At 46.2% G+C, this 22,473-nt stretch overlaps 1 protein-coding gene across 4 annotated transcripts in view; it reads right to left on the minus strand.

The window, feature by feature from the left end:
• Window positions 1–696: 696 nt before the first annotated feature.
• Window positions 697–22,473, minus strand: part of LOC119963885 (pantothenate kinase 3-like) — a 57,564-nt gene continuing 35,787 nt past the window's right edge. For 3 of the 4 annotated variants that reach the window (XM_038793247.1, XM_038793246.1, XM_038793245.1), the window contains 4 exons: window positions 21,064–21,240; window positions 17,062–17,185; window positions 4,568–4,693; window positions 697–2,053 (listed from right to left, as the gene is read on the minus strand). In XM_038793247.1, coding sequence (XP_038649175.1) covers window positions 2,003–2,053; window positions 4,568–4,693; window positions 17,062–17,185; window positions 21,064–21,240 — 478 coding nt within the window. In that variant the 3' untranslated portion in view covers window positions 697–2,002. The remainder of the gene's footprint in view (window positions 2,054–4,567; window positions 4,694–17,061; window positions 17,186–21,063; window positions 21,241–22,473) is intronic. The other variant, XM_038793248.1, reaches the window with a different exon arrangement.

Here is a 22,473-nt window from a genome sequence, read left to right on the forward strand (position 1 = left end):
AGGGGTTACTATTTTTCTCTGTTGTGATAAAATTTGTTGTTGAAAAATCGAATAAAAATTATTCCAAAAAAAAAAGGAAGGGCAAAGCCGCAAGCGACAGTCTGATGGCAAGCTAAGGCCCAAAACCAAATTGTAAATAAATGCCTATAAACATGTGCCTCAGCCATATTGGGGAATGTAAAATATGTATGCTGGTTAAAGGGGGTGGCCACAGTTGTTATTATGAAGATGCTTACCTGTAAATATACATGTTAATTTTTGCGTGTTTTTTTTTCTAATAATTTGTTGGATATAAAATATGAAAACTCAATAAAAAACATTTCCAAAAAAAAAAAAATCTGTGCCATGACACTCTCACTGCAATGAGTAACACTGGCAATTTGATTGAAATGTGTGTCTCATTAATGAGTTAATGAAAACAGCAACAGATCTGGATTCAAAATGCTTAAAGTCTTGAAGATCTGATCACCCTTCCAGCTACAGATGGTATATATAATTTACAGCACTGAAGGTGGTCATTTCCTTACCAATTCACAGGATCCATTCATAATTTTTTCCTCCGCCTCAATAGGCACTTGTGTTCTGTGTTGAAACAACTTTGTGTGAAAATAATAAACTACCCAGTTAGCAATTCAGCAAACAGAAATGTGAAATCTGCCCCACAAAATTTTTCAAAAACTTCACTCCATTCAATAGTTCCTATGTGTAAAATATATTTATTTTTTACATGTGCAGTATAAATAAATAAAGGTGCATCAGGAAGCAAAGTACTGTACACACTTCAGCATCAAAAGGGGCCGAGGTGAAGATAGTTAGCAGTTTCATTTCAATACATGCTTTAAACACCCAACTCATTAAATTACCTTTTTTCCCCCAGAATGGCCAAATTATGGAGAATAAAGTGGGGCATCTGGGAGCGATTACAGTACTGCAATTAAAGCAAGGGGTTCACGGAGTCAAACCAGAAGAATAGAGCTCAAACAGCTTGCAGCGGTTCTCAGAAATCTATAACTGTGTTACAGACTTGACATTGGTCAATCTGAAGCTGCCTCAACCACTTCTACAAAGAGCTGGTAATACATTCCATACTCTTTATAGGACATTAAACACAAGTTAACAACTCGTGTCATTATTGAATGTTTAAACAGCAGTGACTATTAAAAAGGAATAACCAGCCAATTCTTTTTCATAGAAAGAGAAGTGAAGCATGGCAGTATGGGGGTACTCTGCATTTCAAACTTGCTGAAGCCCGATTCTCTGCATGACTAAACAAGCTGGTCATTCAGTGAACCCAAGCAGCTACCACATGCCCCCAAGAGTAAGGGCTCTGGAACCCACTGTATTCAATGGGGAAAAAGACAGTGATGCAATAGTGGACTTTAGGTAAAAATTAAACTAGAAATTTTAAATGAATAGATGCATGCTATCTATAAAAATAGATTTTAAAATAAGTATTCATCATAAACCACACTAGTTCAGTGAAATTTCAAACTCAAGGAACAAAAATTCTAAATCACCAATTAATTGGATTAAGGGATAAAATGACATTGCTCCCCTCCACAACACTTGAACTGAAAAATTATTTAAATCCTGCTAGGATTTCCTTTCATGCAAACATCTGCATTTGCAGTGTAATTTTAAACAAAATAGCTATTTAAGTTTAGAAAAATAATTCTCCAAGGCTCCACAAAAGGAGAGAAGGAAAACTAATGTTAGATACATACACAAATTTCCAATTGTCCCTTTAGTTGGAAAAGCTTTGCAGGAATTAAAATAAAAGGAAGGAAGCGCAGATGCTTGCAGACTATTTGATATAAAGGTGCTCATTTAAACAGCCTCTTCCCTTCCTCCGACCACTCCCGCAAAAAGCAGAGTTCAGAGGAATCTTGCTGCATTGCAACCTGAATTAAAATGTGCGTTGTTTCTCTTCAACTGCAGCCATGTTGTAGGAGCCACACAACTGAGTGAACATAAGGCACAAGGAAATTTCTCTTTCGAAGATTCAAATGGAGTTGACAAGCTCCAACAAGGCGCCCACTGCTCCAAAATAACCCTGAAACAGAGGGAAAGAAACGATAATTGGACTCAAACTGTAAATAAGGACATCTTTCACCTTCACATTAAAAAAGGCATTGGGAAAATCATTGTACATGAGTTGACGTGAACAAAATGGGCCATTAAAGAGAACTGGGCTTTTTTACAGCATTTTCCAACAGAAACCAAACAAGATTTTGACAATGTTGCAGTTTGTTATCATGGGATCACATGAACTGTTTAAAAGTATGGTCAATGTAATGCCTGATAAAGACACATCAGAAATTGGAGCAACAGGCCATTTGGCCTATAGAGCCTGCTCCTCCAAATCAGTACCATGTTGATTTGATAGTTGTCTTAACCAATTTTCTAGCCTGTCCCCCATAACTCTTAATGCCTTTCTCAACCAAATATTTGTCTAATTCAGCCTTGAATGTAATCAATAACCCATCCTCACTGCTCTGTAGAAGTGAATTCCAAAGATTACGGAGCCTCTCAGAAGAAGCTCATTTCATCTTAACTGGGAGATCCCTTACTTTTAAACTGTGCTTCTTTGCTCTAGATTCCCCGGCCAGTGTAGTCTGTGATTCAATAAGATCACCTCTTATTCTCATCCTTCTAAGATCAATGAGGATACGCCCAATCTTTCCTCATTGGACAAGTTCTTCATCACCGCGAACAGCCTATTGAACCCTCTTTAAACTGCTTCTGACGAGAGACCAAAACTGTACACACTACTTCAGGAGCGGTCTCACCAATGCCCTGGACAGCAGTAGCAAGTCTTCCATACTTTTATACTCTACTGCTGCAAGGCGATGAAGGCCTATATTCCATTTGCCTTCCCTTGGTAACTTGTTTTTTTTTGCAATTCATGTACAAGTCCATAAGCTCTCAAGATTACAGTCCATATAATATACATAGCAGATCAACCATCTAAACAAAAGCAAACCCTTCAAATCATATTGAAATTCACCCATCAGGAACAAAGCTTTTCAATATTGCAAATGCACACAAAAGTGAAAAACAGGACAGTCAGTATAGAGAGTACAAGTTTATATAAAAATAGTAGATCTGATTTTATACACAGGACATGTGAAATTCTAAATAAACCAGAGATATACATTGTTTGGACAGTGTGAATAATGAATTCAGGCTGGAAGTGCCAGGCAAAGACCAGCCTCAGTCTGTTCCAGCACATGCAGTACCCAACTACAGGGCAGTGCAAAGAGGTCTAAACCACAAGCTGTGTAGTTCTAACAAGCTTCAGGAACTTCAAATTTCTGCCAAATATTTTAGCCAAGCCACAACTAGAAACAAAATTAAAGAGAATAAAATCGAGCATCTTATCTCACCCCATTATAGAAAGGATATTATTAAACAAGAAAGAGTGCAGAAAAGATTTACGAGGATATTGCCAGGACTTGATGTTTTGAGTTATAAGGAGAGGCTGAATAGACTAGGACTTTTTTTTTTCCCCCTGGAGTGTAGGTATGATCTTATAGAGGTAGATAAGGTAGATAGTCAACATCTTTTCGCAAAGGTAGAGGAGTCTAAAACTAGAGGGTATAGATTTAAGCTGAGAGATACAAAAGGGTCCAGAGGGGCAATTTTTTTTCACACAGAGGGTGGTGAGGCACTAGTAGAGGTAGGTACAATTTTGTTTTTAAAAAGCATTTAGACAGTTGTATGGGGAAAATGGGTATAGAGAGATATGGGCCAGATGCGGGCAATTGGGACTAGCTTAATGGTAAAAACTGAGCAGCATGGACAAGTTGGGCAGAAGGGCATATTTTCATGCTATAAACCTCTACGACTATGATTTCAGCAATGCAATATTAAGATCCTCACCAAGCAGTTTAAGTATTGAAACAAGGTAGATGTAAAATAGGCTTTCTGTACAATTTTTTTTTGAAATTACAATGTATCTTTTGCAAATGGGTCAACAACTTTCTGCACTTTGGAATCTCACATAAGGTTACCTGGAGATAGGCGGCTGTATTTATGAAGCACTGTGCTTTTTCAGATATCTCCGGCTTGCAGCCAATTCACCACAGTGAAGTACGACTATATTGAGAGGAATCACCAGCTATTGTTTTAAAAAAGGGATGATGCTAATAGAGACAGTACAATAAACTCCCTGCTCTTCAAATTGAGACATGGAATTTTCATTGAAAGATAATATCACAGAACTCCTCCAGGACTGCAGCACCAAAATTCTGCTGTGAATATTCTCACATTTTGTTTAGTTTTCTCTGATCTTACCAGTTACCTAGACTTAAAACTAGTGACACAACCACGCCTTCTGAACGAGGTAGCCTTCGTGGAAGAAATTCAATAGGTCAAGTGCTATGGTAATAAAACAGGTACTTACCTAGGTAGTCTGCCCAACGCTAAGGACGCTGTCACATTGGGAATTGTACTCATTATGCTGTGTAGTATGTTAGCATGACAATGTGCTGGATTATGATCATTTAAATGTAACAAAAATAGCCTTTGAGCAGAATCAAAATAATTAGGACTTTAAAAAACTCACCTCGTGTTCCAAAAAGAGCCCTTTCAATTGCCCTTTTGACCAGTATTCCAATGCATAGGCCAGTAATTTCATGGACAAAGTGTTGATCCTTAGAAAGTTGCCGACAAACACCACTCTGTTAATGTTCTAAACAAAAATTAATGAATTACAACCCTTGGGGCAAAATAAACTTGCAATTAGATAGCAAAGTATTTCAATTGCACAAAAAATATTTACAGCCTAGCTTTTCAAAATAAAGTGCACAAACATCCCATTTATCCAAACAAATAAAGTCAGTTCTAGGCAGTACAAAAATGTAACGATCATAAATAGGTCACAAATGGGAAGTACAAATTACACAGTTTAAAAATACAAGCCTTTCAACATTTCTTAGCAGAAACATTCATGTTTTTCACTTGTGTGTGCCAATACTGAAAGAAATGGGACGAACAGCCACCTAAGGATATTTGAAGGGGGTTAGGAAAGATGACGCAAAGTACATAAAAACAGGTTAAAGGGATATGGGGAACAGATAGGGAGGTGCATTTGAGACCAGGAAGGAAGAGATCAGCTATGATCTAATTGAATGGCAGAGTAGGCGCAAAAGGCTATATTGGCTACTTCTTGCTCCTAATTTCTATGTTCCTACATTGAAGTGGAAAGGGAATTTGAGAGGAATAAAAATGGAGCAGAGGTCATCAACTGCTTTATCACTGACTCTTGTGGTATACTTTCCCCTCTCCCTTCATGTCGCAAGGTTGGAATTGGATGTTAAACAGCTAACACTGAGCCATAAGACTGGATGAAGTTCAAGGGTGGGGTGAGGCAAAGCCCAGATAATAGGTTAATAGTATTCCTTTAGTATTCATTTAATAGTATTAAAACAGACCAAGCATGCCAACAGCACGGTTCGATTCCCGTACCAGCCTCCCCGGACAGGCGCCGGAATGTGGCGACTAGGGGCTTTTCACAGTAACTTCATTGAAGCCTCCTCGTGACAATAAGCGATTTTCATTTCATTAATAGATAATATAGGATAGGTGAGAAATCATTGTAATGGAAAACTTAAACCAACTTAATGTATAACAGTATAATGTATAATCTAAGCAGTTCAGAATGAGTTCATAAGTATAAACGCAATGCTTGACTGCTTTCAATCTGCATGAGGGAAGCCTAAGAGGTACCTCCCATCTTGATCTGCCAATGGCAAATGATTAACAGTACTGAGTACTGAATGTTGGTATCCAGGAATTGGTACTGGGACTTTAAACAGATCATCTATATACAGTTTTATGCATCCTGGTCAGCAATATGTTCTTGTATGTATCATATCCTCACACAATTCAAACAGTGAAGGGTGAGATCAGCCAAGGAATACAGGAAAAACTTAAATAACTGAAAATGGGAAGAACTAAGGCAGTTGAAATTTATGAGTGCAATACAAAATCAGTGATAATAACAGATGCCGACCATTTGGCCCACCATGTGTATGCCAACTCTCTGCAAAATGAACTCAGCTAGTCCTACCACCATTTCCCTGTAGCCCTGAAAAAATTCTCTCCTCATAACTATCCAATTCTCTTTTGAAAGCCACAGTGGAATCTGCCTGCACCACACACTCGGGCAGTATATGCCAGATGCTAACCACTCACTACATAGATCTTTTCCTATTGTGCCTTGGGTACCCCCACCAATCAATTTGGGTGCCTTCTGGTTGTTGACCTTCCAACATTGGGAACAGTTTCTTCTGCTCTGCTCTGGCCACAAATGCACACTTTCAAATCTCCTCTCAACGTCTCTCCTTGGAAAAGATCAGCCCAAGTATCTTCAACCAAGCATCATGATGTGGGAATGTGGCGACTAGGGGCTTTTCACAGTAACTTCATTGAAGCCTACTTGTGAAAATAAGCAATTATTATTATTATTATGACTGAAGTTCCTCAACCCTGGAACCATTTTGACACATCTTTTCTGCAACTTTTTAAATGTCTTTGCATCCTTCGTGATTGAATGTCTTCACATCCTTCCTAAGTATTGTGCACAAAATTGGACACACTACTCCAGTTTAAACAGGAGCGGGAGAGGATGCAGACTGTTAGCAGAGTAGGGACGTAGCATAACACAGAAAAGCAATCAAGTCAGAGGGAACACAGCCGTGGTAAGTTTCAAAGGAGTAAGACGAGGCTGGGATGGCCTCCACCTAATGCCAGGAACATTACAGGTAAAACGGATGCGTTAAGGCGAGGATTGACACGTGGAATTGCGGTATAGGAGCCATCAGAGACGTGGTTCAGGGAGGAGCAGGATTGGTAGCTCAACATCCCGGGATATACAATCTTCAGGCGAGACAGAGGAGGGGGTAAAAGAAGAGGAGGTATTGCATTATTAGTTTAAGGAGCCAGTTACTGCAGTCAGGAGAGATGATACCTTGGAGTGGGGTATCAAATTAAGTTTTGTGTACAGCCAAGGAATAAAAAGGTCAGCCACATTGCTACGTCTTGAATATAGATTCCCAGATAGTCAGCGGGAAATTGAGGAGCAAATATGCAAAAACAATAGGGTAATTATATTAGGTGATTTCAACTTTCTCAATATTAATTGGGATAGTCATCTTGTTAAGGGCTTGGATGGAATGGAGTTCTTTAAAATGTGTACAGGAGGATTTCCGTTTGCGGCTATGCGGAGCTAAGCCGCACGTTCGGCAGCTCCCGCTATTTAGGGACTTTTGGGCCGTTTCGAGGTCCCCAAACGGCGCTGTTTCTACGCATCCCGGTGGGGGAAGGTGCCTGGAAGAACTTGCGCCACACTATATGGTGAAAAAGGCTGCAGTAACTTCCCCAAAAAAACGGGGGAAGAAAAACAAAATGGCAGCCGGCGCTCCTGCTATTTAGGGACTTTTGGGCCGTTTCGAGGGCCCCAAACGGCGCTGTTTCTACGCATCCCGGTGGGGGAAGGTGCCTGGAAGAACTTGCCCCACACTATATGGTGAAAAAGGCTGCAGTAACTCCCCCCAAAAAACGGGGGAAGAAAAACAAAATGGCGGCCGGCGCAACACCCGAGGACTGGTGGAAGTGGGCGCAGGAGCAACAGGCCTCGCTCCTACATTGTTTTGCTGAGCTGAAGGCTGAGCTGCTGGACTCCATGAATGCAACTATGACCAAGCTGCTTGGGACCCAGGAGGAGTCTATTCGGGAGTTGCAGCGGCAGGTCGTTGAAAGAGAGGAGGAGGCCGTGGTCCTCGTGGGGGAAAGTGGAGTTGCACGAGGCACTTCATAAAAAGTGGCAGGACCGCTTGGAGGAGCTGGACGGTCGCACGAAGCGAAAGAATCTGAGGATCCTGGGCCTGGCGGAGGGGTCGGATCTCCCGGCGTATGTGACCACGATGTTGAGCTCGTTGATGGGAGCGGGGTCCTTCCATTTGCCCCTGGAGCTTGAGGGAGCGCACAGAGTGATGGCCAGGAGGCCCAAGGCAGGTGAGCCCCGAGGGCGGTGCTGGTGCGGTTCCACCGATTCAGTGACCGGGAGTGTGTGCTGCGCTGGGCCAAGAAAGAGAGGAGCAGTAAATGGGAGAATTCGGTAGTGAGGATCTACCAGGACTGGAGTGCGGAGGTGGCTAAGCGGCGGGCCGGGTTCAACCGGACGAAGGCGGTGCTTCATGCTAAGCAGGTCAGGTTTGGAATGCTGCAGCCTGCGCGCCTGTGGGTGACATACAAGGACCGGCACCATTACTTCGAGTCCCCGGAGGAGACGTGGGCCTTTGTACAGGCGGAGAAGCTGGACTCGAACTAGGGCCTGGGGACATACTTTGGCCGGCGTTGTTTCCGCTGTGGCTGGTTTGTTCCAACTTTTTTAACTTCGACATGTGTGTTATGTATACTGGTTTTCTGTTTGCTCTGTTTACGGGTGGGTTTGTTTGTTGGGCATGGCTGTGGGTTAGGTGGAGAGTGTTGGGGGTTTGTGTTCTATATGTTCTCTTCTGTACGGGGCTGGGGATTGAGGGGAAACTGGATTTTGGGGAACTGCGTCAGAAGGGTGGGGTGTGGCAGTGTGAAAGCGCGGGCTTTCCTCTGGTTTCCCGCGCTGCAGCAATGCCAAGGAGGTGTGGCAAGAGGGGGATGACCCCATGCCGGGAGGGGATAGGTTTTGGCGGGAGCTGCCGGGGTCAGCAGAAGTCAGCTGACTCACGGAGGTACCATGGAGGGTGCGTCGCGGCTAGGAGGGGCCCTAACCTTGGGGGGGGGGGGGGAAAAGAAGAGATACTGGGTTGCTGCTGGAACGACTAGGAAGGAGCCGATGGGGGAAGAGGAGAGGCGCTATCGCCATGGGGAACAGGTCGAGCGGGGTGTGCTGGCCTGGGGCGAACATCTGCCAAGCTATGGCTAGTCGGTGGGGGAGGGGGGCGGGTTGCCCTCTGATCCGGCTGATTACCTGGAACGTGAGGGGGCTGAACGGGCCGGTTAAGAGAACCAGGGTGTTCTCCCATCTAAGGGGGTTGAAGGCGGACATGGCTATGCTCCAGGAGACCCACCTGAAGGTGGCGGGCCAGGTTCGTCTGAGGAAGGGGTGGGTGGGGCAGGTTTATCATTCAGGATTGGACGCGAAGAACCGGGGGGGTGGCGATTCTAGTGGGGAAGAGGATGGCGTTTGAGGCGGCTGAGGTGGTGTCGGACAAGGAGGGCAGATATATCATGGCGAGGGGTAGGCTGCAGGGAGAGAAGGTGGTGCTGGTGAACGTATATGCCCCGAATTGGGATGATGCTGGCTTCATGAGGCGATTGTTGGGCCGCATCCCGGACCTGGAGGCAGGGGGCCTGATCATGGGGGGAGATTTTAACACAGTGCTGGATCCCACACTGGACAGGTCCAGTTCAAGGACGGGTAGGAGACCGGCGGCGGCCAAAGTGCTGAGGGGATACATGGACCAGATGGGAGGGGTGGATCCCTGGAGGTTTGGGAGACCGAGAGCGCGGGAGTATTCCTTTTTCTCTCACGTCCAGAGGGTTTATTCCCAGATAGACTTTTTTGTCCTGAGCAGGGGATTGATTCTGAGGGTGCAGGATGCCGAGTACTCGGCCATAGCGATTTCAGACCATGCCCCGCACTGGGTTGATCTGGAGATGGGAGAGGTGCGGGACCAGCGCCCGCTTTGGCGCCTGAATGTGGGGATGCTGGCGGAGGCGTGCAAGAGGGTTCGAAGAAGCATTGAGGGGTATCTGGATACCAATGATACGGGGGAGGTCCAGGTGGGGGTGGTCTGGGAGGCTCTGAAAGCAGTGATCCGGGGGGAGCTGATCTCCATCCGGGCCCACAGGGAAAGGAGGGCGAGGAAGGAGAGGGAGAGACTGGTGGGAGAGCTTCTGGAGGTGGACAGGAGATATGTGGAGGCACCGGAGGAAGGGTTGCTGGGAGAACGGCGCAGGTTGCAGGCCAATTTTGACTTGTTGACCACCAGAAAGGCGGAGACACAGTGGAGGAGGGCGCAGGGCGCGGTATACGAGTATGGAGAGAAGGCGAGCAGGATGTTGGCGCATCAGCTCCGTAGGTGAGATGCGGCTAGGGAAATTGGGGGAGTGCTGAAGGATGGGGGTGGAAATGTAGTGCAGAAGGGGACAGAAGTAAACGGGGTCTTTAGGGACTTTACGAGGGATTGTACCGGTCGGAACCTCCGAGGGGGAGGGAGGGGATGGAGAACTTCATGAACAGGCTATGTTTCCCAAGGGTTCAAGAGAGGCTGATAGAGGGGCTGGGGGCGCCGATAGAGTTGGAGGAGGAGCTAGTCAGGGGGATCGGGCAAATGCAGTCAGGTAAGGCCCCGGGGCCGGACGGGTTCCCGGCAGAATTTTACAAGAAATGTGCGGACCTGGTGGGTCCCCTGCTGGTGCGAACTTTCAATGAGGCGTGGGAGGGGGGGGGCTTTGCCCCCTGACGATGTCGCGGGCACTGATCTCTTTGATCCTAAAACAGGATAAGGACCCCTTGCAGTGCGGATCATATAGGCCTATTTCGCTCCTTAACGTAGACGCTAAGTTGCTGGCGAAGATCCTGGCTACCAGGGTAGAGGATTGTGTGCCAGAGGTGATTCATGAAGATCAGACAGGATTCGTCAAGGGGCGGCAGCTCAACACGAATGTGCGGTGACTGCTCAATGTTATCATGATGCCGGCAGTGGAGGGGGAGGTGGAGATAGTGGTGGCGCTGGATGCAGAAAAAGCGTTTGATAGAGTTGAGTGGGGTTACCTGTGGGAGGTGCTGGAGAGGTTTGGATTTGGGGAGGGATTCATCAAATGGGTGAGGCTGCTTTATGCGGCGTCGATGGCTAGTGTAGTCACAAATGGAAGGAGATCGGAGTATTTTAGGCTCTATCGTGGGACCAGGCAGGGGTGTCCCCTGTCCCCCCTGCTCTTTGCACTGGCGATTGAACCGCTGGCCATGGCGTTGAGGGAGTCAGGGAAATGGAGGGGTCTGGTGCAGGGTGGGGAGGAGCACCGGGTATCGCTGTATGCGGACGACCTGCTGTTATATGTGGTGGACCCAGAGGGGGGAATGCCGGGGGTGATGGAGCTGTTAGTGGAATTTGGGGGCTTCTCGGGCTATAAGCTAAACTTAGGAAAGAGCGAGGTAATTGTAGTGCACCCGGGAGATCAGGAGGAGGGAATTGAGAGGCTCCCCTTCAGGAGGGCAGTGAAGAGTTTCAGGTACCTGGGGGGCTCTTCATAAGCTTAACTTCACCAGAGTAGTGGAACAGATGGAGGAGGAATTTAAAAGGTGGGACATGGTGCCGCTATCGCTGGCGGGCAGAGTGCAATCCGTCAAAATGACGGTTCTCCCGAGGTTCCTGTTCCTCTTCCAGTGCTTGCCCATCTTTATCCCTGGGGCCTTTTTAAAAAGGGTGACCGGCAGCATCATGGGATTTGTTTGGGCGCATGGCACCTCGAGGGTGAAGAGGGTCTTCTTGGAGCGGAATAGAGATTGGGGGGGGGCTCACGTTGCCCAACCTCTCGGGGTACTACTGGGCAGCCAACGTGTCGATGGTGCGTAAGTGGGTGATGGAGGGGGAGGGAGCAGCATGGAAATGGATGGAGAGCGCGTCCCGTGGGGATACAAGCCTGGGGGCCCTGGTAACGGCGCCGTGGCTGCTCCCTCCCATGAGGTATACCACGAGTCCGGTGGTGGCGGCTACCCTCAAGATTTGGGGGCAGTGGAGGCGACATAGGGGAGAAGTGGGGGGGCTCGATGGAGGCTCCGTTAAGGGGGAACCATAGGTTCGTCCCGGGGAACATGGATGGGGGATTTCAGGGATGGTATAGAGCGGGCATTAAACAGCTGAGGGACCTGTTTATCGACGGAAGGTTTGCGAGCCTGGGGGAGTTGGAGGAGAAATTTGGGCTCCCGCTGGGAAACATGTTTAGATATCTGCAGGTAAAGACATTTGCTAGACGGCAGGTGGAGGGATTCCCTGCGCTCCCCGCGAGGGGGGTGAGTGACAGGGTGCTCTCGGGGGTCTGGGTCGGGGAGGGGAAGATATCTGATATCTACAAGCTTATGTAGGAGGTGGAAGAGGTGTCAGTAGAGGAGCTGAAAATGAAGTGGGAGGGGGAACAGATCGAAGACGGGACATGGGCTGATGCCCTGGAGAGGGTAAATTCTTGCTCCTCGTGTGCACGGCTTAGCCTCATTCAATTCAAGGTGCTGCATAGGGCCCACATGACTGGGACGAGGATGAGTAGGTTCTTTGGCGGTGAAGATAGGTGTGTCAGGTGCTCGGGGAGTCCAGCGAACCATGCCCATATGTTCTGGGAATGCCCGGCATTGGAGGAGTTCTGGAAGGGGGTGGCGAGGACGGTGTCAAGGGTGGTGGGATCCAGGGTCAAGCCAGGATGGGGACTCGCGATGTTTGGGGTTGGGGTGGAGCCGGGAGTGCAGGAGGCGAAAGAGGCCGGTGTGCTGGCCTTTGCGTCCCTAGTAGCCCGGCGAAGGATTTTGCTACAATGGAAGGACGCGAAGCCCCCAAGCGTGGAGACCTGGGTCAATGACATGGCGGGCTTCATTAAGCTTGAGAAGGTCAAATTCGCCCTGAGAGGATCGGTGCAAGGGTTCTTTAAGCGGTGGCTACCTTTCCTTGACTTTCTGGCTCAACGATAGGGTACTGGGACAGTAGCAGCAGCAACCCCGGGGGGGGGGGGGGGGGGGGGGGGGGGGGGGGGGGGTGGAGAGACACGTTGATTATGTTTGCTTATTTTATTTAAATTTGATTTATTTAATTTAAATTTATGGTTAAGTTCTCATTTGGGGGGGGGGGGGGGGGGGAGGAGAGTGTGATACATGTGATGTTACGGTTTGGGGGGGAATTGTGGGTGTTATGGGGCTGTTAGTTGCATATTACAGCTTGTTGCTATACTGTTATATTTTTATATTTTCTGTTAAAAATTCCAATAAAAATTATTTTAAAAAAAATATGTACAGAACGTTTTCACTCAATATGTAAAAGGTCCAACAAGGGTGCAGTGCTGGACATAATTCTCGGCAATGAAGCCGGACAGGTGGTTGTGGGGAGCATTTTGGCGATAGCGACCACAAAATGGTACAATTTAAGTTTGTTCTGCACAAAGGAATAGACAAGTCGCAAAATTTTTTAAAAGGTTTTCAGTAAAAGAAGGCAAGATCTGGTCAAGGTAGACTGGAAAGAGTTGCTTGTGGGGAAATCTATGGAAGGAAAAGGAAATGGGGAGGGTACAGACCCAACATGTTCTCGCTAGGGTAATAGGAAGGAGCAACAAGCCCAGAGAACCATGGATGACCACAGACATTCAGGATACGATGAGAAGGAAAAGAGGTTTTTAGCAAGTACAAGGGGTGCAAATCAAGATGCATTAGTGGAGTACAGAAAGTGCAGGATGGAGCTTAAGAAAGCAACCAGGAAAGTAAAGAGGGAATATGAGAAAGTTCTGACTGGTGGAAGTAGGTAAAATACCAAAATATTCTAGAAGTATATAAATGGGAAGAGGATAACGAGGGAAAAAGTAGGGCCCTATTAGGGACCAAGGAGGAAAGCGGTGGGTGGAGCCAGAGGACTGTGGTAGAATGTTGAACGAATACTTCACACCCGTCTTCACCCAAGAGAATGAGGAGGTAGATATGGAGCTCAGAGAGACGGACGTTCTTGAGCAAATTGTCATCGGGAGTGGAAGTGGCAAGGTATTGAAGGGACAAAAAAATGCTGGAAAATTTCAGCAGGTCTGTAGGGACAGAAGAGAGCTAACGTTTTGAGTCCAGATGACCCTTTGTCAAAGGTATTGAAGGTGGTGGCAGGCTTAAAAGTGGACAAATCTACAGGTGCAGATCAATTGTGCCTCAGGATGCTGTGGGTGGAGATTGCAGGAGCCCTGAACCAAATTTTTAATTCCTCTGGCCTCGGGTGGTGTCACACCCGGGAAAACAGCTTATATGATCCCACTATTTAAGAAAGGTGTGGAGATAAACCCGGGAACAACAGACCAGTGAGATGCAGTTCAGTGATAGGGAAACTTTTGGAGAAAATTCTGAAGAGGAGAAACTATCACCACTTTCAAGGTTTGATCAAGGATAGTCCGGCTTTGTCAGAGAGAGGTCATGCCTAACAAATTTGATTGAATTTTGAGCATGTGACAAGGTGTATAGATGACGGTAGTGCAGTTCATAGAATCATAGAATTTACAGTGCAGAAGGAGGCCATTTGGCCCATCGAGTCTGCACCGGCTCTTGGAAATAGCACACTACCCAAGCCCACACCTCCACCCTATCCCCATAACCCAGTAACCCCACCTAATACTAAGGGAAATTTTGGACACTAAGAGCAATTTAGCATGGCCAATCTACCTAACCTGCACATCTTTGGACTGTGGGAGGAAACCGGAGCACCCGGAGGAAACCCACGCACACACGGGGAGAACGTGCAGTGATCCAAGCCGGGAATTGAACCTGGGACCCTGGAGCTGTGAAGCAATTGTGCTAACCACTATGCAACCATGCTGCCCGTTGATGCAGTTTACATGGATTTCAGCAAAGTCTTTCACAAGGTCCCACATGGGAGACTTATAAAGGCGGCAAACGCATATGGGATACTGGGTAACTTGATACAGTAGATTCAAAATTGGCTTAGCTGTAAGCAAGAGGGTGATAACAGACGGCTGCGTTAGTGACTGGAAGCCAGTGTCCAGTCGTGTACCACATGATCTGTGCTGTGTCCCCTATTGTTTGTCATTTATATAAACCAATGACTATATGGAGGGGGTAGTAACTTTGTGGATGACACAAAGATTGGCCGGGTGGTTAACAGTGAGGTTGAGGGTCTTGGGTTTCAAGAAGATATAGATGGGTAGGTCAAATGGGCAGATGGAAAGAGAGAGGTGATGTACTTTGGAAGGAGTAATTTGACAAATAAATATTCTCATAGAATTTACAGTGCAGGAGGAGGCCATTCAGCCCATTGAGTCTGCACCGGCTCTCGGAAAGAGCTCCCTACCCAAGGTCAATACCGCCACGCTATCCCCATAACCCAGTAACCTCACCCAACACTAAGGGCAATTTTGGACACCAAGGGCAATTTATCAGGGCCAATCCACCTAACCTGCACATCTTTGAACTGTGGGAGGAAACCGGAGCACCCAGAGGAAATCTACGCACCTACGCACACACGGGGAGGATGTGCAGACTCCGCACAGACAGTGACCCAAGCCGGAATTGAACCTGGGACCCTGGAGCTGTGAAGTGAATGGTCTGATACTGGGAAGTTCCGAGGGACAAAGGGCCCGTGGAATATTTGTCCATAGATCTCTGAAGTGGAAGGGCAGGATAATAGGGTGGTGAAAAAGGCAAATGGGACCACTTGCCTGTCTTTATCAGTCGATGTGGAGATGCCAACGTTGGACTGGGGTGAGCACAGTAAAAAGTTTTACAGCACCAGGTTAAAGACCAACAGGTTCATTTGGAATCACTAGCTGTCGGAGCACAGCTCCTGATCGGGTGAGTCAAGTGAGTCAGTGATTCACCTGATGAAGGAGCTGTGCTCCAATAGCTAGTGTTTCCAAATAAACCTGTTGGACTTTAACCTGGTGTTGTAAGGCTTCTTACTTTATCAATCAAGGCATAGATTACAAATGTTGGAGTTGCATAGAACTTTGGTACGGTCACAGCTAGAGTGCGGAGAGCAGTTCTGGTTTCCACATTATAGGAAGGATGTGATTGCACTGGAGGGGGTGCAGAGGTGATTCACCAGGATGTTTCCTGGGATGGAACATTTAAGTTATGAAGAGAGAGTTTGGATAGGCTTGGGTTGTTTTCACTAGAGCAGCGAAGACCAATCGAGGTGCACACGATTATGAGGGAAATGGACAGGGTGGATAGGGAGCAGTTGCCCCCCTTATTGTGAAGGGTCAGTTATGAGAGAAACAAGTTCAAGGCAGGAGGTTTGGGAAAGAGATGCCATGAAAAGCTGTTTTACTCAGAGGGCGATGACGATCTGGAATGCACTGCTTGGAAGGGTGGTAGTGGCAGGTTGCCTCACATTCTTTTAAAAAGTACCTGATGAGCATTTGGCACATCATAACATTAAAGGCTGTGGGCCAAGTGCAGGAAAATTGGATTAGATAGTTCATGCATCAGTGTACAGCGTTATTCTGTGATTCAAGTTGAACCTTAATCAGTGCTTATACAGCTTCATCATAACTTCTTTTTTGTACTTGTGCCCTTATTTATACACAACAAAATCCCAGAGGTTTTATGAACTACCATGCCCACCCCTCCCTATCCCCATAACCCCTATCCTCATAACTCGTAACCTAACTTACACACCCTTGGACACCAAGGGACAATTTAGCATGGCCAATCCACCTAACCTGCACATCTTTGGACTGTGGGAGGAAACCAGAGCACCTGGAGGAATGCAGACACCTTTTGAATTAGTTGGCCTCAATTACTCTGAACTTGGCAAGTGGGGTTAAGAAAACATCCTTTAATAGGCTGGAACTGACTGGACGACAATTCCGCAGGTTTGCACCGTATCTCAATAGAATATCCAATAAGAAAATTTAATACATTATTGCTGATTATTTACAACTTCATTATGTTTACTCATTGATCAGTATTTCTGAAAGGTCCACACACATGAAATACTAAAGGCAGAAAAACATTTGCAGTATGTGTCTCGGTGCTTTCATAGCCCTGTACAATGCTGCTTGATCTGGATGCTACAAGGCAGCACTGTAAAGAAGCTGAAAACACAAAGCATCATTTCCTCCCATGTGGCAAGCATTTTTCATAAGGGGGCAGGACAATCTGAGCAAAACTATAAGCCTTCTGCATGATTATTTAAGCACAAAAGTTTTCCCTATGTTAATACCATAGCAAACTGATGTATTTTGTTAGCCAAGTCCATGCAATGAATGCATACACATTTCAAAGCTCTCAGAACAGAAGACAATCATGCACCAATTCTCCTTTGGAATATATTTAACAGGACTTCCAAGCTAAGTTCCAACCTCATTCAGTGCACACATCCTGGCTATGGAGCCAATATTGTTTGTGATGGTGACCAAAGTAGCTCTAGCCAAATCTTCTTTGCTTGCTGCTTCCCGTTTTTCTTTGCTCATCATATTTCCAAAACTGGAGGAGGAAACAAAAAAGGTTCAATACTATTCCAAGTCATGTTTTATCTTTTTGAAAACAAACATAGAAACATAGAAAATAGGGGCAGGGGAAGGCCATTCGGCCCTTCAAGCCTGCTCCGCCATTCATTATGATTATGGCTGATCATCCAACCCAGTAATCTGTTGCCACTTTCCCCCCATATTCTTTGATCCCTTCAGCCCCAAGAGCTACATCTAACGCCTTCTTGAAAATGTACAATATTTTGGCCTCCGCTATCTCCTGTGGTAACAAATTTCACAGGCTCACCACTCTGGGTGAAGAAATTTCTTCTCATCTCAATCTTAAACGGTCTACCCCGTACCCTCGAGACTGTGACCCCCTGGTTCAGGACGCCCCCACCATCAGGAACATCCTTCCCGCATCTACCCTGTAGTCAGGTTAAAATTTTATACGTTTCTAGTACATCCCCTCATTCGTCAAAACTCCAGCAAATATAATCTTAACCAACTCCATCTCTCCTCATACATCAGTCCCACAATCCAGGAATCAGGCTAGTAAACCTTCGCTGCACTCCCTCCATAGAAAAGACATCCTTCCTCAGATAAGGATACCAAAACTACACACAATATTCCAGGTATGGTCTCACCAAGGCCCTGTATAATTACAGCAAGACATGCCAACTCCTGCACTCGAATCTTCTCACTATGAAGGCCAACATACCATTTACCTTCTTCACTGCCTGCATGCTTAAGTACCAGTAGTTAATATTTATTCCCTCACACACTGCCAATCCCACAGTACCTCTCTCCGGTAAGCAACAAATTCTCACTCCACTGATGTTTCAGGTACATACCTGAAATATTGTGTGTAGTTTTGGTATCCTTATCTGAGGAAGGAAGTTCTTTCTATGGATGGAGTGCAGCGAAGGTTTACCAGCCCGATTCCTGGGATTGTGGGACTGATATACGAGGAGAGATGGAGTTGGTTAAGGTTCTATTTGCTGGAGTGGAGTCTGGTATCACCTTTTTGATAAGCGTTTTAAAATTCAACTCCATGCATTCCCTGTTTTCAATGTTAGCAGAATCCCTTGTTAAGGCACTAATCAGGAATTTTATTTAAAGATCACAATGACGGCTACTATATCAAATATTCTATACCCTCTACTCCCTCGTGGCACATCATCCCTTGTTTCTTGGAAGAGTACAATTATTCTGTTGCTGCCAGAAAAGCCAACGGTTGATGAACATGAATTATAACTGGTCATAGTGTTGTGCCAGATCTTATGAAATACTATTTTAGGGCTTCACAAACTATTGCGGCCCCTGCGATGAGCAACTGCAATAGCAAACTCTCCCTTCTGAGGCACTGAAGGTAACTCTGGTGGAACAGCCATAGGATCCAATTAGAAGCCACAGGATATATGTGCACGCACAATTTTTATTGCCTCTGTGGTTCAGTGGGCAAGTCTAAGGTCCATCACTTCCTCAAACTGTAGTCATGATGTGGAGATGCCGGCGTTGGACTGGGATGAGCACAGTAAGAAGTCTTACAACACCAGGTTAAAGTCCAACAGGTTTGTTTCAAACACGAGCTTTCGGAGCACGGCTCCTTCTTCAGGTGAATGGAAAGGCTTGTTCCAGAAATATTTATATAGACACAGTCAGAGATGCCCGGAATGCGAGCACCTGCAGGCAATCAAATCATCAAAGATGCAGAGAGAGAGGTAACTCCAGGTTAAAGAGGTGTGAATTGTCCCAAGCCAGTTCAGTCGGTAGGCCTCTGCAAGTCCAGGCTTGTTGGTGGGGGCCGAATGTAATGCGACATGAATCCCAGATCCCGGTTGAGTCCGCATTCATGCGTGCGGAACTTAGCTATAAGTTTTTGCTCAGCAATTTTGCGTTGTCGCGTCTCCTGAAGGCCTCCTTGTAGAATGCTGACCCGGAGATCAGAGGCTGAATGTCCTTGACTGCTGAAGTGTTCCCCAACTGGAAGGGAACAGTCCTGCCTGTTGATAGTCGCACGATGCCCGTTTATTCGTTGACAACGAATAAACGGGCATCGTGCGACTATCAACAGGCAGGACTGTTCCCTTCCAGTTGGGGAACACTTCAGCAGTCAAGGACATTCAGCCTCTGATCTCCGGGTCAGCATTCTGCAAGGAGGCCTTCAGGAGACGCGACAACGCAAAATTGCTGAGCAAAAACTTATAGCTAAGTTCCGCACGCATGAATGCGGACTCAACCGGGATCTGGGATTCATGTCGCATTACATTCGGCCCCCACCAACAAGCCTGGACTTGCAGAGGCCTACCGACTGAACTGGCTTGGGACAATTCACACCTCTTTAACCTGGAGTTACCTCTCTCTCTGCATCTTTGATGATTTGATTGCCTGCAGGTGCTCGCATTCCGGGCATCTCTGACTGTGTCTATATAAACATTTCTGGAACAAGCCTTTCCATTCACCTGAAGAAGGAGCCGTGCTCCGAAAGCTCGTGTTTGAAACAAACCTGTTGGACTTTAACCTGGTGTTGTAAGACTTCTTATCAAACTGTAGTGGGAGGGAGGAACCCAATGTCGCCTGCCGATCTTCCACCTTACTCAAACTCATCACTCACAGACTCACTGTCTTTCTCTCTCCCCATGGGATGGGATGGGGGGGGGGGGGGGGGTCACAGTTTTTTTAGTGGAAAAATCAGGCCACAGTGAAAAACATTTGGCAAGTACTGCTATAATTATCCTTTGTAAACTTGGAAGGGAAAATAAAACACATTTTCCTACTCCTGACGGATACAGTGTAGCACTCACTGGACAGCGCACGTCAAAACATAATTTGGCTCAGCGGTGATGTTTGCCATGATTAAATAGCTTTCCACCCTGCACTACCCTGGCTCACAAGCAAAGAATGGCTTCTTGGGAAAAGTACTGTAACAATGCACAGGTCAAATTAAATACAAATTACAGTACACACTATAAATCAGTGCAGAGAAAAAAGAAAAGAGGACTGGAACTCAATTAGCTATTATTTGGCTGAAGTTCAAAAGGCCTGAAGACATATTACACAAAGAAAATTCCTATTCCAAAGGCAAGGAAAACATTTTGGGAGTAGGGGAAACTAGTGTAAAGTATCCCACATGACTATTTTTAAACAGTTAATTCATCTGTACAATTACTGCGCATCCATTGTGTTAGCAATTTATATAATCCATCATGATTCAAGGGTGGATATTCAGAGAAAGTGACCCAAGAAAAAAAAAACACATGTTTTAAAAATCAGCCTGGATTTCATCCTGAATGAGTGTTCTGGACTGGTGAGAGGTCAGGAAACAAAGAAGAATGCTTTTTAACTTCAGATCGGTTTCAATTTTGTTTTACTGTTGCTTTCCAAGTTGCCCAAGCAGCCCAAGTGAAAGGTTTGAGGGCTTTTTGTTAGCAACTCTCATGCACTAGGCTGAAACTCAAACTGCAGGTTTGCTGTACTGCTTACAAGAGGGGGGAGGGGGGGGGGGGCATGAGGTTAGGGAGGTGCTCCCCTGGGTAGCTTGTTGGAGCTGAAGCAATTCTGTTTTTCCTCACCCAAAGCAGTGTTGTAAACCACTTGCCTCATGGATTTAGCCCTTTTCATCTCCTTTAAGCTGCAAGTTTCCCCAAGGCTTGGGAAACCTGGCTGTCTATGGTTGACTAGACAGTCTCTTAACCCGCTAACCCTGATCAGGTTGGGCATCTGCTTCTTTCCCGATTCAGTTTACTCTTTAAACATCTGGAAACACCAATCCACCCATTATTGGGAGTTAAGAGTCAGCCCCAGGTTTTCCTCTTGAAAAATAAATGCGCCACACCACTTAATCCAAGAGAGAAATTTCTTTTAAAAGGCAAATAATCAAAAATCTCTCACCTAGAGGCCACAGCCCAGCCTGGAAGCCCGAACCGATCATAGTCTCCACCGTAGATATCCCTTACTAATTTATCCACCTTTGTACTCTCCCCACGTGATGCCATCTCAAGTGCTTCTTCAAAGGTTGAACAACCAGTCAGCAAACAGCACAGACCAAGAAAGGTCCCACCTCCAAGACTGAAAGGATATTTCCAGAAGTTAGGTTAAGGGAGAGACCAATTGCTTCCCATTCTTCCATATTTTCCAAACTACAGCTAGACAACAAATATTTTTAAACAATGTACATCCACTAAACCACTTGCACCCCCTGGTGGCATGTTTTCAGTTGACATAAGGATGCAATCATCTAGTCTAATTTGTCACAGATTTTCCCTTTTCTTTAGCTCGGCACGCATCTGTAATCGGGATAACTTGAACTACCTTTTGTACATTAACAAACACCGGCACATTAGAAACCACCGGCACATTTAGAGAATTAAACAATCACAAAATGGTTACAGCATTGGGGGCCAATCGGCCAGCCATTTTTTTGCTAGCTCTCTGCAAGGTTGGATGGATTTGTTTATTGTCACATGTACCGAAGTACAGTGAAAAATATTGTTCTGCGTATAATTCAGACAGATCATTCCATACATGAAAAGAAAATACATAGGGCAAACATAAAATACACAATGTAAATACATAGACACAGGCATTGGGTGAAGCTTACAGGAGTGTAACACTACTCAGTGTGAAGAGATCAGATCAATCTATAAGAGAGTGGTTTAGGAGTTTGATAACAGCAAGGAAGAAGCTGTTTGTGAATCTGTTAGTGCGTGTTCTCAGGCTTTTGTATCTCTTCCCCGTTGGACGAAGTTGGAAGAGTGAATGCAACCCGCTTTCCCAAGGCAGGAGGTGGCAGAGTTAATGGATGGGAGGCGGCTTTGTGATGGACTGGGTGGTGTTCATAGAATTTACAGTGCAGGAGGAGGCTATTCAGTCCATCGAGTCTGCACCGGCTCTTGGAAAGAGCACCCTACCCAAGCCCACATCTCCACCCTATCCCATAGCCCAGTAACCCCACCCAACACAAAGGGCAATTTTAGACACTAAGGGCAATTTAGCATGGCCAATCCACCTAACCTGCACATCTTTGGACTGTGGGAGGAAACCCACGCACACACGGGGAGAACATGCAGACTCCGCACAGACAGCGACCCAAGCCAGGAATCGAACCTGGGACCCTCGCGCTGTGAAGTGCGCTAACCACTGTGCTACCATGCTGCCCGTGTTCACCACTCTGTTGTTTCTTTAGCAACACATGCTCCCTCACCCCCTCCAATGCTTATCGAATGCTCCAGAGTGTGTGTGCGTATGTGTGTGTGGAGGTGGGTGGGTGGGGCACAGGGGGTCGGGAACCCCCCACCACCC

The sequence above is a fragment of the Scyliorhinus canicula genome, chromosome 3 (genome assembly GCF_902713615.1).
Source record: "Scyliorhinus canicula chromosome 3, sScyCan1.1, whole genome shotgun sequence".
NCBI classification, from domain to species: Eukaryota; Metazoa; Chordata; class Chondrichthyes; order Carcharhiniformes; family Scyliorhinidae; genus Scyliorhinus; species Scyliorhinus canicula.